Raw genomic sequence first — 17,426 nt, forward strand, 5'->3', positions numbered from 1 at the left:
GAGTCAGCAGGCTCAATTAGCAGGTGTTTGGCGCCGGACTTCATTAAAAGCGTTTTTGGCTAAATATACTTTCCTCTACTTCCTTTAGGTATGAAGTACCATTAACCTTTAACAGAAATAATTATCTCTAAAGCCCTTAAGGTGTGTCGCAAGTACTATAACTTACTGTTTGTTTTCTGTTTTGGTAGTTGGATTTCCTTTTTTAATCAAATATTATTTCTTGAGAAGCTAGTTAGCATTACTTAGTTTTAGATTGTAGAGACAATTTTATTAGTCATTATGACAAATAAACATCTGAAGATCAGTAAAAAATTGGCGCGATAATTGTCTTGAATGTTTGAGCTGCAGAATTTTTTGTATGGAGTGGGCCTACCGTATATTCTACTCTATTTTAGACACACGTGGGCGACGGTAGGCGGCAATTGAGTTCGAAGTGAAATCGAACTTGCCTTGGTTTCGATTTTATTACATCAAAGATACGCATCTGCATGTTACATCTTAATTTTTATTGGCTTATGTTAGTGTTTATGTAATGAACTTGGCGCCGATTATATCTCTGAGAACGTCCTTCTTTTATGGAAAGATAAACGTTTCCGTATAGTGGTTATGTAATTAAATTTTTGGCATGTCCTGAGTTCAAGCCTCTCTAAGATTTTTAAGGAATTATTTTTTCAGTTAGGACACGAATAACATTCCTGGTTTTTAGAAGCTATTGATAGGAAGGAGAGCCTTATAAGACAGTTAGTGTTATGTATTATCAAGCATACGACAGGCGAAAAAAAATCATTAATCATTAATTAAAAATGAAGGCAGATTGAATATTGTGTATTAATTATTATGTAAGAAAAGTAATTGTATAATTTAGGTAACATGTAAAGCTACGCAACTTACTTGTTGTTTATGAGTTTTAATAATTACGACATAAAATCAATGGAGAGCCCTTTTGTTATAAGTTAAAACCAGTTAACAGATAAGGCCCAATTTCCCAGTAGTTACAAGCTCATTGTTTTCCAATACAAATTACAGGTATAATCGAAATCATTTTGAAGATGATACGAAATGAGACACCAGAAACGATCATAGAAGAAGAAAAATCATTATTCCTACGCTTTTAGTTATAAGAAATAAATAAATATCAACAAAATTACAAAAGTAGAGAGAGTTTATGAAAAAATCAATTATTATTTACCGCACAATTTTCAGCGGGCAAATAATTTTCTTTTTTTCCATAAAACTGCCAAAATTTTTAAGGAAAAGAAAAATTACTCGCTAATGGTACTTAGCCTTTATTGACATTGAACATTATACGAAGCCAATTTCCAAAGTAATTTGATAAAGCATATTCTATCGAATGTTTTTAAATATCCGATAATATTCTTTTTGAGTAGGTACAACATACAATTTTCCCAGCAGTGGACGCCATAACAGCCCTAAAAACGTTTGTCTTATTTCGCTTCTACGCTTCATTTCTTCACAGTTATCACCCGATACACGTGAACCAAATGGTTTTAAAGCTTTGCCTTATATCTACACTGTTATACTGATATTAGTGACTTTGTATTCTGAATTAATGGTATTATCTTGCGTGTTGTTCGTGTGAATGAAATACACGATAAGAATAAAAATCAGGGCTTCTGTTGATTTTTTTTATCCTAAGCCGTTGTTGGTTTGGTTTTGTTATTTTATTGGCCTATTTGCGGAAAAAATGAGATTTTTCACAACAACAATATAATCATGGATTTATAGACTTTTCAAAGTGTCTTTAAAACCTACGAGGCTTTAACCAATTCATTAATCATGAAAGTGCTTTAAAACCTGAATTATTTTATTCTAATCTCTTCAATTAAAGCTCCTACATATCCATTTTGCACACTCAGATTAACTTAATCATATCAGATCTAAATCGCTTTCGTCTGCATTTGCGGTCTGTCATATCAGCTGCCCACGTCAGTCGGTATAATCCCTAAATTATCCAGCCAAGAGTGCCCCAGCTTAGCCCGTCATAGCTTCTCAATATGCCGAGGCATCCGATCGCCTAATATTCTATACAAAGCCTCCTAGATGCACTGCTCAGATTATCTATAGCAGGGATGGCGAACCATTGGCACGCGTCACAATATTTATGACACGCCACCAATCACAAAATCTATACTAATATTATACTTCGTACCTCTTCCGAAGATGATTACCAATTTACATGCAGCAGTACGTAGTATGGTGCCGTCCTTATCACACTCTTTAAAGCTACTAAAAGAAAAAACTTCTATCTCGCTCGCTCCTTCCCGGGCTCGGTGCGGCCGAGCTACGGTACTGGACGCCATTACGTGATTTTGTGTCGTCCGAGTCGCACGAGTTCGTTCGTAATATTCATAATGGGTGGAAAGAAACGATCGCGAGACGAGGACTACGACGTTATAAAAAAGAAAATTAGGAAATTAGAGAAGCAATTAAAACGGAAATCACGCCATCGGAAAATATCTTCAAGTTCAGAAAGCAGCGATGAAATACCCAGTTCACTCCATTCTGACAACGGCTTAGAAATAAATTGCGGTAAGTAACAGTGCATACTACATACTTATATGTATATCGTTACGCGCCAGTGCACAGCGACAGGCTGGCGCCGGCATGTCGCTCAGGTCTATATGACTATGCGCGCTTCCTATTTATTTACTGCTAAATGCTTTAAATAAATTGTAGTTAAGCCGGCTTATTTTTTCTTCATCATCTATTATGCTACTACGCAACTTTACAAGTTTTATAAGTGAATGTGTACTTCATGTAAATCATGCTGAGTACCTACTTATTTATATTATTTTTTTCTGCGTTACTCCCTGTAAATCGGGTCGAGTTTTGTACTTTTACTCCACGTATATCGTGTTGAGGAATTATATAGCTCCGCGTATATCGCGTATGAGCGCTTATATGTATCCTATACGGATTTACATTTTAACACGTTTAATATGCTATTGGCTATTTTATCCTATACGGATAAATGTTTTATTGAAACGTAACCGTTTTTCCAGATGAAACACAAGTTGAAAATGATTCTCAACCAGAATGTTCTGCTATCATTGATGAATGTCCGGAACTACATGAAGATATTCTAAATATACTAGGCCCTGATACGACCACAGAGAAGCCTTTTGGTGATAATTTACACAAAGATGTTGCTTCGAGATGGCAACATATTTTATTAAATGGCTTATCAAAGGAAAATAGATCTGATTTGTTAAAAACATATCTACCTCCGGAAAATTGTCCGAACATGAGGGCTCCTAAATTAAATTTAGAAATTAAGGCAGCCTTAACAGAAATAAATAACAAAAAGGATGCTTATAGCCAAACTAAACAAAATCAGTTAGCCAGTTGTTTGTCAGCCCTGGGCAAAGCTTTAAATTTGACTTTGTTTAAAAGTAAGGAAGATACCACTTCACAGGAAATAATTAAGTCACTAAGTGATGCTGGCCGTCTACTGTGTGACTATCACTTCAAGGAATCTCAATCTAGACGATACGCTGTTATCAATTCATTGAACAAGGATACAAGAGACACTATTAAAAATACCAAAATAGACGATTTTTTATTCGGCTCCGATCTTGCCGATCATTTGAAATCTTCCAAGGCGATTTCAAAGTCTGGAATGGAACTCAGGCCGACAACCACAGATAATCGACCAAAGCCCAAGCCAGGTACTTCTGGTCAAGCATCTGCAGTGCGTCGTGGAACTTTAAACGCGAGGGGGGCGCCGCAAGCACCAGCCGCCGAGCCGCGAGCGAACCCCGTACCACAGAGGCGACCGGCAGCTCCGTTACGCGACCGACGCAACTACAGCACGAGGCCCACGCAGCGTCATCGGGGGAGGAGGACCTGACTTCGCATCCAGAGGTACCTATTCCTGTTGCTGGCCGTTTACAATATTTTTACCAACAATGGACTGACATCACAAACGATCCTACCATTTTATCATGGGTTAAGGGTTATAAAATTCCATTTATAGATAATCCGGTGCAATATGAGATACCCAAGAATAAGTGTTGTTCCGAAATGGAAGCTGAAATAATTGATGAATGTGTTTCGAATTTATTACAATCCCAATTTATTTCACCTTGCAATTCATGTGAAGGTCAATATATTTCACCAATTTTCACAGTTCCAAAACCGAATGGTAAACATAGGTTTATATTAAATCTAAAGGGTTTAAATAAACACATAGACGTTCAGCACTTCAAAATGGAAGATTACCGTACGGTTTTGAAACTCATTGAACACAATGATTACATGGCCACAATAGATATTCAAGACGCATACTTTTTAGTTAATATAGATATTGAGGATCGCAAAAAATTAAGATTCCAATGGCGTTCAAATATTTATGAATTTAACGTCCTTCCCTTTGGTCTATGTACTGCACCTTTCGTTTTCACGAAACTATTGAAACCAATATTATGTAATCTACGTTCAGCTGGCTATGTATCTGTAAATTATCTAGATGACTTTTGCTGTATCGGTTCATCATTTGAACAATGTGTTAATAACGTAAACGCCACCATATCACTTTTAGAATCCCTAGGTTTCTTAATAAACTCGGACAAAAGTCAAACTATACCTAGTAGGTCATGCAAATTTTTGGGATTTATTTTCGATACTTGTGATATGACATTATCTCTAACCGGCGATAAGAAATTGCGTATAAAACAAAAAGCAAATATGTTCATCAAAACAAATAAATGCACAATTAGACAATTTGCTGAATTTATTGGACTTTTAACTTCAGCCTGCCCAGCAGTTCGCTATGGGTGGGTTTATACAAAATTATTTGAAAGGGAAAAATATTTAGCACTGGGTGACTCTGATAACTATAATAAAAGAATGCATATTAAGAGGTATTTACAACACGATTTTCTGTGGTGGAAGTCCAATATTGAAAAAAGTTTCAACCCTATTCAAAAAGACAATTACGATGTAGTCATTTATAGTGATGCATCTAGCACTGGGTGGGGTGCAGCCTGTAATGGTGAAACGGCTGGCGGTAACTGGAATATATCCGAGTTAAAAAATCATATCAATTATCTGGAACTGCAAGCAGCTTTTTATGCTTTAAAAACATTTGCTACACATTTACATGATTGTAACATACTTCTCCGAGTAGACAATAGTACAGCCTTAGCTTACATCAACCGAATGGGTGGTGTAAGATTCACACACCTCAATGATTTATCTCGAGAAATTTGGCAGTGGTGTGAACACCGCAAATTACTTATACATGCATCTTATATAAGATCAGCCGCTAACATTGAAGCGGACCGGGCATCTAGGCAATTGAATATTGACACCGAATGGGAACTTGCCGATTATGCATTCAAACAAATAGTTAACTCATTAGGTAGTCCGGAGTTTGACCTTTTTGCAAGTGTACAAAATCATAAGTGTGAAAGATATTCTTCATGGAAACTTGACCCGCAGTCCGAGATAATTGATGCATTTACTTTTAGTTGGCATAATTTAAATTTTTACGCATTTCCCCCCTTTTGCTTGGTAACTAAAGTTCTCCAAAAAATTAAATCAGATAAAGCTGAAGGCATTATCGTTGTACCTTTTTGGCCATCACAGCCGTGGTACCCAATGTATCAAAAAATGGTGATTTCTCGTGAGATTATATTTCAGCCAAACAAGTCATTGCTCCACTCTCCTTTCAGGGAAGCTCATCCACTCCACTCGGACCTTTCCCTGGTGGCGTCGAAATTATCCGGCAGACATTGATGAGACGAGGTGCTCCATCAACTTCATTAAATTTACTAATGGCTTCTTTCGCTGAAAACACTCTAAATCAATACAATTCATCTCTTAAAAAATGGTGGTATTTTTGTCAGGATAATCATTATAATTATTGTGAAGCTAGCGTGTCACAGGTGATTCAATTTTTTACGGAAAGTTTTGAGACGGGCGCTAGTTATAGCACACTAAATACGATGAGATCAGCTTTGTCATTATTACTCGATCCATCAGTAACATCAAACATTATGATTACTAGACTTTTGAAGGGTGTTTTTCGCCTAAAACCACCCACACCTAAGTATGATGTTACATGGGACCCAATCATTGTACTTAATTATTTAAGTGATTTTTATCCTTATGATAATATTTGTCTTCGTGATTTGTCAGCAAAAACTGTTACTTTACTTGCTATAGCATCTGCTCAGCGAATGCAAACATTAAGCCTTATTAAAATAACAAATATTGTAATTGAAAGCGATTGTGTAATAATTAAAATAACTGATTTAATAAAAACATCCCGACCTGGAGCCTATCAACCACTTATTAGGCTGCCCTTCATTGTAGAAAATCCAAAAATTTGTCCGGCTTTAGCTTTAACGTCTTATATGAATAAAACTTTAAATATTCGAAACTGTGAATCAGGGAGTTTGTTCATCAGCTTCAGAAAACCTCACAATAAGGTGGGACCACAAACACTTGCTCACTGGGTAAAGAGTACCTTGCAAAAAAGCGGCATAGATACAAATATATTTGGCGCTCATAGCACGCGGCACGCAGCCACATCGGCCGCGCGCCGCGCTGGAGTCAGCCTGCAAGTGGTTCGTAGGGCTGCAGGCTGGAGTGATTCTTCCAATGTATTCCTTAAATATTACAACCGAGATGTGAATGTATGCGCTACCAATAATGAATTTGCTAATTCTGTGTTCAATCATACCTAATTATAGCCAAATTATGAAGTTTCACAGAAAAATACTTTTTGTTGTCTGTTGATTTTTCCTTTGTGAAAATGAGATAATATAATAAGTATTGGGCAAAGTTAGTTTTTCTTTCATCATTAAAACCCATATTTGCCTAATCAAATTTTTTGAAACTCTAAACATCTGCATGTAAATTGGTAATCATCTTCGGAAGAGGTACGAAGTATAATTAAGAATTAAACGAACTTACCTTGTGAAGTTCGATTCTTATTATACGAGTACCACGAACGAAGATGATTACCTACTCCCACCCAACCCAGGCTTTCGCCTTAACCCTACTGATAATCACAAAAAATTTGATTCCAGTCAACTCTAAAATTAATGGCGTCCAGTACCGTAGCTCGGCCGCACCGAGCCCGGGAGGGAGCGAGCGAGATAGAAGTTTTTTCTTTTAGTAGCTTTAAAGAGTGTGATAAGGACGGCACCATACTACGTACTGCTGCATGTAAATTGGTAATCATCTTCGTTCGTGGTACTCGTATAATAAGAATCGAACTTCACAAGGTAAGTTCGTTTAATTCTTAATTATAAATGCGAAAGTAACTCTGTCTGTCTGTCTTGCTTTCACGCCTAAACCACTGAACCGATTTTTATTAAATTTGGAATAGAGATAGTTTGAGTCCCGGGAAAGGACATAGAATAGTTTTTATCCCGGTTTTTGGAACAGGGACGCGCGCGATAAAGTTTTTCTCTGACAGACAAAATTTCACGCGGGTGAAGCCGCGAGCGGAAAGCTAGTTCACTATAAAATAAAAAAGTAAATAATGTGTTTTGAATAAGGGATATCGCATTTGCCCTCGTTAGTGCCACTGTAAAGTAAGGTCATGTCACTCGCCAGTGGCGCCACTTGTACTATACCCTACCCCTCATTGATAGCATTAGTGTTATTTGATGGCACGTCTATGACTAGGTACATCAATTTTTTTTTTGTAAATTGGCACGTTGTTACAAAAAGGTTCGCCACCCCTGATCTATAGCTTTGTGGCCTTTGTACAGCTTCTAGCGATATTACGGCAGCGAGCGTCTGTGATTAAGTCTTGAGGAATCATTTCAGTTGCTATGATAGGGGAGTAAAATTAAACTAAATATATTTTCTGTTGGAAATAACCGTGAATAAGGAAAAACCTCACTAAGGCTGGGTTGCACCATTTTACTTTAACTTTAAGAAAAGTCAAAAATCTGTCAAACTCCATACAAAATACACCGGTTATCGTTATACTTACGGTCAAAGTTAGGTGGTGCAACTCAGCCTAAGACTTCAACCGATTTACGCCCGTATTCACAAACGATGCATGCTTAATTGAAGCAGCAAATCGAACGCACAGCGTTGAATAGAGCTCTATGATTGGTTTGTGTGTCACCCTGTGCGTCTACGCGCGCTGTGAGAACTCATAGTAATGTTTGCGAATACGGACGTTATACTCTGGAGCAAAAAGTAACATTGGGTACATCTATCTATATGACTTTACTCTGAACCATTTTATGTAAGTTGTAATAAAGTTGAAAGTAACTTTATGATTAGTTATCAATATTCTACAATAAGTATTTATAAACTATATTTTGCCCGCGGCTTCACCTGCATGAAATTTAGTTTGTCACAAATCGTCATAAACAATAATACTGTAAAGTTTCATCAAAATCCGTTTAATAGTTTTTGCGTGAAAGAGTAACAAACATGTTAACATCCTGACATCCATACAAACTTTGGCATCTATAATATTAGTAGGAGTAGGATAGTAGGATTCTTATAATCTGAGACACAGACAGTCAGAACTGGCTTCTACTACTTAATATAAGAAAAAAAAATGTCTAAATAATACCTATCTCATTGCCTTGTATAGCAATTGCTAACAGATTAATGTTGTGCTGGCATAATGCGTCAGTGTAGACAACATAATCCCTGTAATCCGGACATTATCGGGCCAGACTGGCCCGGGTATCCGGTCGTAGCATAGGTCGCCAATCGTCGTACCCGGTAATCATTTCTGGGGTCCTATTCTAAGAAGCAATATTGAATTCTAGCTTCTGGGAAAAGCTTCGTCGGCGTGGGTGTCGGTCTAACTCAGAATATCTCACGAACGTCAATCGATCTTCTCTAAACTTCATTAATATGTTTATTTACCTATTCCCTTTTATAACCATCCATCTTGCAATAGAACATCATAATATATCCATCCATTCATAGTTCGAGGAGTGAGTCATGCCCGTTTTTACCATCAATCCCTAATTTTTAAGTGACCCTTATGGTAACACATATAACAGGAATTTTGTTTTACATAACGGTCTATTAAAAATGAGGGATCGACGGTGAAAACGGGCCCATGCCCCTTTCAATTCAACTCTATTTATTTTCTGGTAAAGTCATGTTGGATGGTTTGTTCATAGTTTGAGGAATATAGAAATCAGTTTGCCGAGTAGACCCCGTGGGTAGTACACGAAACGCGCATAGTATATTCTGTCAATACTAATTCGCACGGTTTAGGCAGCTTAAACTCGTCATTCCTTGATCTAAATTTACCTTAATTTAATTACAGTGACTAATGTACCATTGTGGTATTAAGGATAAAGTTAGTTAATTGTTTATTGTATCTGTTAATTGATTTTTAAAAGGCATTACAATAATAAAAAAGAAGTTATTGAATTCAAAAGAAATTGTAAGCAAGTATTTTCCCCTTTAGTAAAAGTCTAGAGTGTTTTAATTCTACATCAAAAATATGAATCCGTAAAAGTGCTCAAATGAAATGTGTAAGCCGCTTTCAAATATAAAAGTACAAGAAAATATATTTCTATCGTTATAGAGAAGTATATACTTCATATTAGAAACGAACATAGAAGGATCTTTGAGGAAAAATAAAAAGGATATTTTTTATTTATTTATTTACACATAATTTTGTGGCATAAGCATTGGAATTTCCATACTTATACAGACTCTACGATAACAAATGTTACTTTTAATCTAAATATACAGGGTGTTTGGCGCATCGTGTGCCAAAATGATTTGGCAGATAGAATGGGTCATTTCCTATATTTTCAGCCCCCATAACACGTTCCATGCCGGGCGGCTACTTTTATATTAATTTTTTTAGTAATTTCACCAAAATACCCAAATCGCATCATTTAATTTCGATTTAAAAAAAAACTAGTAGGCTTAGCCTCAAAGTAAATATTTTGTTTTGACGTGCATTGATGTAGGGTTGCATCAAATCTAAATTTACTGGCAAACATCATCTAGTTTTTTTTTAATTCAGCTTTGAAGTTTTTCTAAAAGTTAAAAATGGACTAAACATTTAAGTTTACATGGCTATAAAAAAATAAATAAAAGAGATAGCGATCTTCGGATTTTATCAAAACTTCTCTAGTCTATCCCCATTTAAACGGTATACTAATCTTGTTTAAATAATAACAATAACTTCACAAATTCCTTAAATTAGTGCATTGACTCTACTCGGACTGATTTGCGAAATTTGTGTTTATAGCCCCTTTTGTGTGAATAGCACGTTATTAAACACCTAACAGTTAAAAATTATTTATCTTATGCAATGTAAAAACCTTTTCCCTATCGTTTTTCAATGTGGATTTCTTGAATTTAAGGACGAAAATAATTATTTTGATCGTTTATTAATTATTACAAATTTTGTTCAAAATGTCCGCCTCGGCAACGTATACACTCACGACATCTTCTTCTAATTTCGACTGTTGTCGTATGCAGCCACATTTCTCTTTTTATTACTACAAAGGCGTTTTCTTGCTTGCTTATTTTCGTCTTTAATTTCAAGAAATCCACATTAAAAAACGATAGGGTAAAGGTTTTTACATTGCATAAGATAAATAATTTTTACCTGTTAGGTGTTTAATAACGTGCTATTTACACAAAAGGGGCTATAAACACAAATTTCGGAAATCAGTCCGAGTAGAGTCAATGCACTAATTTAAGGAATTTGTGAAGTTATTGTTATTATTTAAACAAGATTGTATACCGTTTAAATAGGGATAGACTAGAGAAGTTTTGATAAAATACGAAGATAGCTATCTCTTTTATTTATTTTTTTATAGCCATGTAAACTTAAATGTTCAGTCCATTTTTAACTTTTAGGAAAACTTCAAAGCTGAATTAAAAAAAAACTGGATGATATTTGCTAGTAAATTAAGATTTGATGCAACCCTACATCAATGCACGTCAAAACAAAATATTTACTTTGAGGCTAAGCCTACTAGTTTTTTTTTAAATCGAAATTAAATGATGCGATTTGGGTATTTTGGTGAAATTACTAAAAAAAATAATATAAAAGTAGCCGCCTGGCATGGAACGTGTTATGGGGGCTGAAAATATAGGAAATGACCCATTCTATCCGCCAAATCATTTTGGCACACGATGCGCCAAACACCCTGTATATAACCTATGTATTTAAAAAAAACATACTATTTCTTTTCTACTACTCCTTAATTTACCATGCAAAATTGTATAAAATTATTCCTTTGTATCATAAATTATTGAAAGAGACTGGTTGTCAATTTTATTTTAAAACTAAATAAAAATAGTAAATATACTCGTAGTTCTACTGTGTATCTTTCTATTACATTACATACAATATAAACCAATAAAAAGAACGTATATGAAACTCTTTTCATATTGATACTTTAATACTCGCATGCCATGGCTTCTAATAATCGCTTCATTATAACCATTTTCAATAGAGATACAAAATATGTCCTTAAGAATCACTAATATATTTGAATACAATATCTTTTAAGAAACCGAGATTTCTTTGAAGGAATTATGAAGCGAAAATGTTAACTCAAAATAAAGATATTTTATTAAATTAACATTTTGTTATTTTTTGCAACTGAAGTGACAGATGGCGTGACATGTTTTTGTTTGATTGAATAGAAAATAATTTTATGTTGTCTCGTGTTAGAAAATTAAAAATAAAGCTTCTTGTGTTTCAAGATATTTAAGTAAGTATGGTTGATCTGTGTGTAGGTACCAAATACAGTGTACTTAAACTATAAACGATTATAACGAGGACGTCTCATAAGTAGGACTGAGTATCAGTCGACGTTAAAAGAGAGTGAACGTGAAATGGAGAGAAACGATAAAAAACGGATAAACCAACTAAAGTTAAGGAAATTCGACGTTTAAAGGAGTTTGTCGTTAAATAGAGTAACATTACAAAGAGTTACACTGTATTTTGTATATGGCCAGTATTGAAACTATGCTTAAATTCAAATCAAGTTTTGAGCCCAGTTTTGAGGTTATAACCTTAAGATAACATTAACACAAAAACAACGGATTAAAACAACTTCAACGAATCTAGGCATGAAATATTCATACATTCTGTTTTTTAACTCGGACTATGAAAATTTCCCGTAATATTCTATTCAACGTTGTGTTCGTATTATAACGTAATAATTAAACGTAAATACACAAATTATCCAGTTTACTTCATGAAGTAATAATTAATATTTGAGTAGGGTATTAGAATAGTCTAGCCCAGAATAATGATAATAATGTAGGTAAGTATTTCGTATTACTTGGGACGTAAGTAGAATACGTAATTAAGTATCAAAGGTAGTATTTCGTTGATGTAATAGTACTTAAACATAACAGAAATAATAATGTTTACACAAAAATAGGTTAATGATGTGTGTCTATATCAAAGCCTGTGCTATTTTCTTTCAATAAGAGCAAAATATCTTCAGCTCCAATAAACAGACGACCCTTTTTTTCTCGGTACTATTTTTTAACTTCATTCCATTTGCTCGGCCGTTATAGGTGTTATATTATAATACTTGTTATTTTTGGGCTCTAAGTGCAAAACTGAAAGATTAAAGTTTTGAATTTCATGTCAACGAAATAACGGGCATCCGCTAGTATTATAAAGATACTAGCTTTCCGCCCGCGGCTTCGCCCGCGTGGAATTTTGTCTGTCACAGAAAAACTTTATCGCGCGCGTCCCTGTTTCAAAAACCGGGATAAAAACTATCCTATGTTCTTTCCCGGGACTCAAACTATCTCTATGCCAAATTTCATCAAAATCGGTTGCGAGGTTTAAGCGGGAAAGCGTAACAGACAGACAGACAGACAGACAGAGTTACTTTCGCATTTATAATATTAGTTGGGACTACGTAACGTATAAAATTAATTTAAAATCTAAAATATGTGTCATTACGATTGTGATGCAACTGTGGTAATTATGTGGGTAAACATAATAGAAAGATAAAATCAAAAGAAAACAAGTTCTCACATATATCTTTGACACACGTGTAAAATAATGGGGCGCGGTAACTACGTATTCGTATATCATGAACTTATTATGACACTTCTATTGTCTAACTAACTATCTAGTTATGATCTAGACTAAAAGTGAGATGGATTCGACCGTGGGAAGATGCGATATGCGCTTTTTCAAACGCAACAATGTACAGTGAAAAGTGAAAAGTCACTTTTACAAATTGCAAAGTGAAAATTTGAATGTGTTCTTTTTGTAGGGTCTTGGATCTCATCATGTTTTACTGAATGGCAAACAGTGGATGATAAAGATGTAAACATACTTTTACTTGATACATTGTGTTTACTACATCATGCGTGCATGCTTTTTGATAGATTCAAACAAAAATAGACTTTAAGAGAATTGTTTCAGAATTTAGATTCTCGTAAAGACTTATATAGGTATGTATTTAATCGAGTGCAACCTTTACCTAGGTATGTACCTATATTCGTGATAAAACAACTGCAATAAGTGTGTAAAATAATCAACATACCAACGAGTAAATAAGTTCAGAATATGTAATGGTATCTGCCAGATGACCTTACTTTCAAATTGTAGTCGACAATAGTTTTTAAACTGCGGAATGTATTGAAAAGTTAATCTTGACATCACGACTGAAGGTACAAATGAGGTCACGCAGTTCGAAGCAAATTGCTACAGAATACAAAAGTTTTTGAATTTCTAAGGACTTTGTATGAACAAACTGTTCTTTGTATTTAAATAGTTTATTTCTAACGGTCTAAAGGTGAAAAAGTAGTCTCAAAGACGTCCAACTATTTTTAACTAAGTTTGCTTTTTGATTACTATGAATTTTAAAATTGAATCAAATGTACACAAGGCCTAACAAATTTTATTGTGTAATTTTATTGCAGAATCTTTTATTAAAATTCAAATGTAATTAAACTAAAACTTTAGTGAACTTGTTTGCTTTTAGCAACATAAATACAAACTAACAGAAAAGTTAATTAAGTTTTTTTGCTTCTTGCCTTGAAGGTATATTTTTAATTAACTTGACAATTAAATAAAATTATTTTTAATTTGTTCTCAGTGTAATTATTTTATAGGTGTCATGCAATTATATCAGTCACAGCCTGAGGGATGCATGATCGTTATAACGGCTGATAGTGCATTTAGAGTTTGAGTTGTCCAGTATGTACAGTCAACAGCACATCTGACCCATTTATCTTCTAAAATATGCACCTGTCACTTCATAACATATTTACCTTGATGTCCCGTTTGTACTTGCCTTCAATCTGGCATCATCCTTTGTTGCTTTAGAGGCACAAGGGTCACCGGATTCCGCACGTGCGCGCCAAACTGGTATGCAGTTGGAATTCACTTTCCTCTTGGAATCCTATTTACACCGAGTTCCACCGTTAGTTAGGTGCGCTAAATTATACCATTAATTGCACCCTCCACTGCGCCAGAAATTCAGGAATAGAAAATGCCTTGCAAATTGAGTATTAGAGCAGTTATTAATATGCTAAATGTTTAACTGGACGGTAGAGGAGTTAAAATGTACCAACAAGCCATGGGGACCACGTCAATTTAACCCTTTATGAAGTCATCAAGTATGTTTTACACAATCATGATGTAGGCAGGTAGGTAAATTACGATAATTCAATTAGGTCTAAAATTCTTGTGTAGCATTATTCGCTTTAACGGCTATAGCAGAAGAAAAACCTCTTAAAATATTACCTCAAAGTTGGTTTTACAAATCATTCGTCTTAATTTCGACACGTTTTGCCAAAATAAGTTGTGTGGATACATCATCTAAATCAGCTAAACGTTAATTTTTTAAAAACTTATTTTAATCCGTACTGTTTCAATGAGTAAAAGACTGCCAAAATTTCACGTTTGCGAAATAATATTTCTATAACTAACGAATATGAATATGCTTTGAGTTTAATCCCTTGAAATTATGTTTCTGAATACGTAATAGTATGGAGATAATTCGAAATTAGGATAGCTTCGCGGGAGATTTATTGCAAGATTAAATTTTCGGAGCGAGTGCTGCAAATAGATAGAGGGTAGGTGTACCTTTGAATTATCTTGGTTTTGTGGGAATAATCCAATTAAACTAATGATGTGGGTATGTCAAAATATAAGGGATTTAGAGGATCTGTCTGCATTAATAACGCGATAGTAAAATGCACTGTATTGTTGAAGAAGAGTCTTTCGTCCATGTGAAGGCATAGGTATTTTTGGTTTGCAAATTCACTACGTGGATTTTGGTCTGCCAAAAGAAGAATTTATCGTGTGTCTCGTGCTTAAAAACAGTTCTTATAACGAAGATTCTATTTTCGTGCTTACAAGTTTTTACAATGGTAACGTTATGCAGGAGTTGCAAAAATGGGTATGAAGGGTGGGAATCTATATACATTTGTAGAGTATTTGTGTATCGGCTTCAACCCGAAAACGTAACATAGATAGAGCTAATACATTTTTTTATATCAAGGCAGGTGTTAGTGAGATGCAGTATAATGATGGTACATACTCGTATCCACATATAACATTAGTATACATGACGTTTGCCCAAAATTGTGAACTTGGTCAAAACCTAACGCTCGTGACCGCTCGTCTCAGCGCTTTTGTCTACAAAAAAAAACACTTCAAGTAGGTACCAAATAAGAGATCCCATTTTCACTAAGCGTCTAGTACACTCCGCACCTTCCTCCCATACACAACAATATTATGACATGTGACATGCAACAAACAATTTGAATGACAACTCAAGTCTCGCGGCGAATCTTTGCCATATACCTACCTGCCCCGACCAAGCATCGAACCGGTTCCAAGTTCACCCACTCAACAATGCGTATGTTGCGTAACCCGTGAAAGCGACAGGTGCAGCTTTCCAATTTTGCACTAATATCGATTGTAGATTGTTATTCCGTTTATTGTATTAGCCGAAGGCCTTAGATTTAAGAGATAATCGTCTAGAGCTAGTCATGTTTTGTCTCTATCTAACTTGGCGTTATAATGGCGACAGCGACATGCGAATACTGTAATTCGATTTATGAACATGACATCGTCAGAATGAATGAACGTGATGATATAATAGTATCAAAGCAGCTATAAAACGGCATCTGACATGTTTCGACTTTTAGATTCAAAAAAGTATTTTTATTTATCAATCAGATGGGTAAATATTTCTTGAAAATTTCGACAGGTCCACCAAAATTGTCAAATAGAGTGTTAAAGTCCCATCCGAGACCTGTCTTTCATCATCATCATCATCATTTCAGCCACATAGTTTAAATCACCGTCACTTGAAAATCGTATTGAAATAAGTTTCCCTACTTAACCACTTGGCTACTGATTAATCTCTACAATCGAATATGATTTGCCGCCATCTGGCGTTTTGTAACAACAAAGGTTGATATTGTTGTCTCCAACTCCAATTGGACGACAGCTGAGCCGATTTCATGGTTCGGTCATCCTATCTCTGTGTCTGAACTTGTTTATTATATGGATATGATATAATCTATGAAGAGTGAAGATCGCTTTCAGTTTGAATTTTTGTGTACATTTGGCATATTGCCCCTTTAGAAATGGTCAAATAGACCCTACATTAATTGAACCATAAAACGTGAACATACGGTTTTGTCAATCAGTAAAAAAAATTGCTAACCCCTGATAAGGAGGTGTTAAGGTACAACCTTTCCCATAATAATATGTTTTTTTTCCCATTTGAATATTATTCACTGCATATTATATTCACAGGAGGGAAATGAGGAGAATTCCAGATCATAAAACTCCGCCAAAAATTACCATGTACAAAAATGCATCATTTCAAATTGAAAGAGCCATCTACTCGTAGGTGTTACTCGTATTTTAGCAAAGATGATATAAAAATAGATGTTTTATGACACCAATGATAGAGACAGATATTTCAACTCAATAATGGTCCCCAAGGGATCGTCTGAGTTGTACCCTTCAAGTGATCGGAGTTATTCTAGACGATTTAGACTTTAGAGGCATGTGAGTTGAGGTATAAATGAAATCACTCGGGAATTGGCAGTTTATTCATATGTCGGTATTAGTTTTTATTCAAGCATATTACGGGACTATTCCCACCTCTCGTTCCCACCACTGCAACTCTTGTGTAGCCAGGATCTACAGCTTGACCGCCATAAAAACCCAACCAATGAAGGTCAAGTTTGTCCCGGGGGAAAGTTAAACAGTTTATTCATCCATATATTTACCTCTTAAATTAGGTACTGTTTCGAGATAAATATACGGTACTGGCTTAGTAGAACCAGTGTACACTACACACCTCCCAAAAAATACGAGTATATTCTTATAAGGTGCCACGGTGCTAACGCGCATTCAAGTTCTAAACTTTATCTTAAACTAATTTTAAAACTTGAAAAAATAGAGTGCGTTGTAAGGAAATTGAACC

The 17,426-nt window shown here is 35.1% G+C and overlaps 2 protein-coding genes across 3 annotated transcripts in view; both read left to right on the top strand.

Annotated features, from left to right (window-relative positions):
• Positions 1-17,426, top strand: part of LOC135077442 (uncharacterized) — a 245,714-nt gene that overhangs the window by 156,325 nt on the left and 71,963 nt on the right. The gene's annotated exons all lie outside the window — the stretch shown is intronic.
• LOC135077243 (uncharacterized) lies at positions 2,373-4,564 on the top strand. Its single transcript, XM_063971782.1, has 2 exons — positions 2,373-2,550; positions 3,024-4,564. Exons 1-2 carry the CDS (start codon positions 2,373-2,375, stop codon positions 3,869-3,871), a joined length of 1,026 nt encoding a protein of 341 aa, XP_063827852.1. The 3' UTR covers positions 3,872-4,564.

This window comes from Ostrinia nubilalis, chromosome 13, assembly GCF_963855985.1.
Source record: "Ostrinia nubilalis chromosome 13, ilOstNubi1.1, whole genome shotgun sequence".
NCBI lineage: Eukaryota > Metazoa > Arthropoda > Insecta > Lepidoptera > Crambidae > Ostrinia > Ostrinia nubilalis.

Coding starts and splice junctions, on each gene's coding strand:
- LOC135077243 (XM_063971782.1), top strand. CDS start 2,373: ATGGGTGGAAAGAAACGATCGCGAGACGAGGACTACGACGTTATAAAA. Junction 2,551..3,023: donor CGGCTTAGAAATAAATTGCG/GTAAGTAACAGT, acceptor CCGTTTTTCCAG/ATGAAACACAAGTTGAAAAT.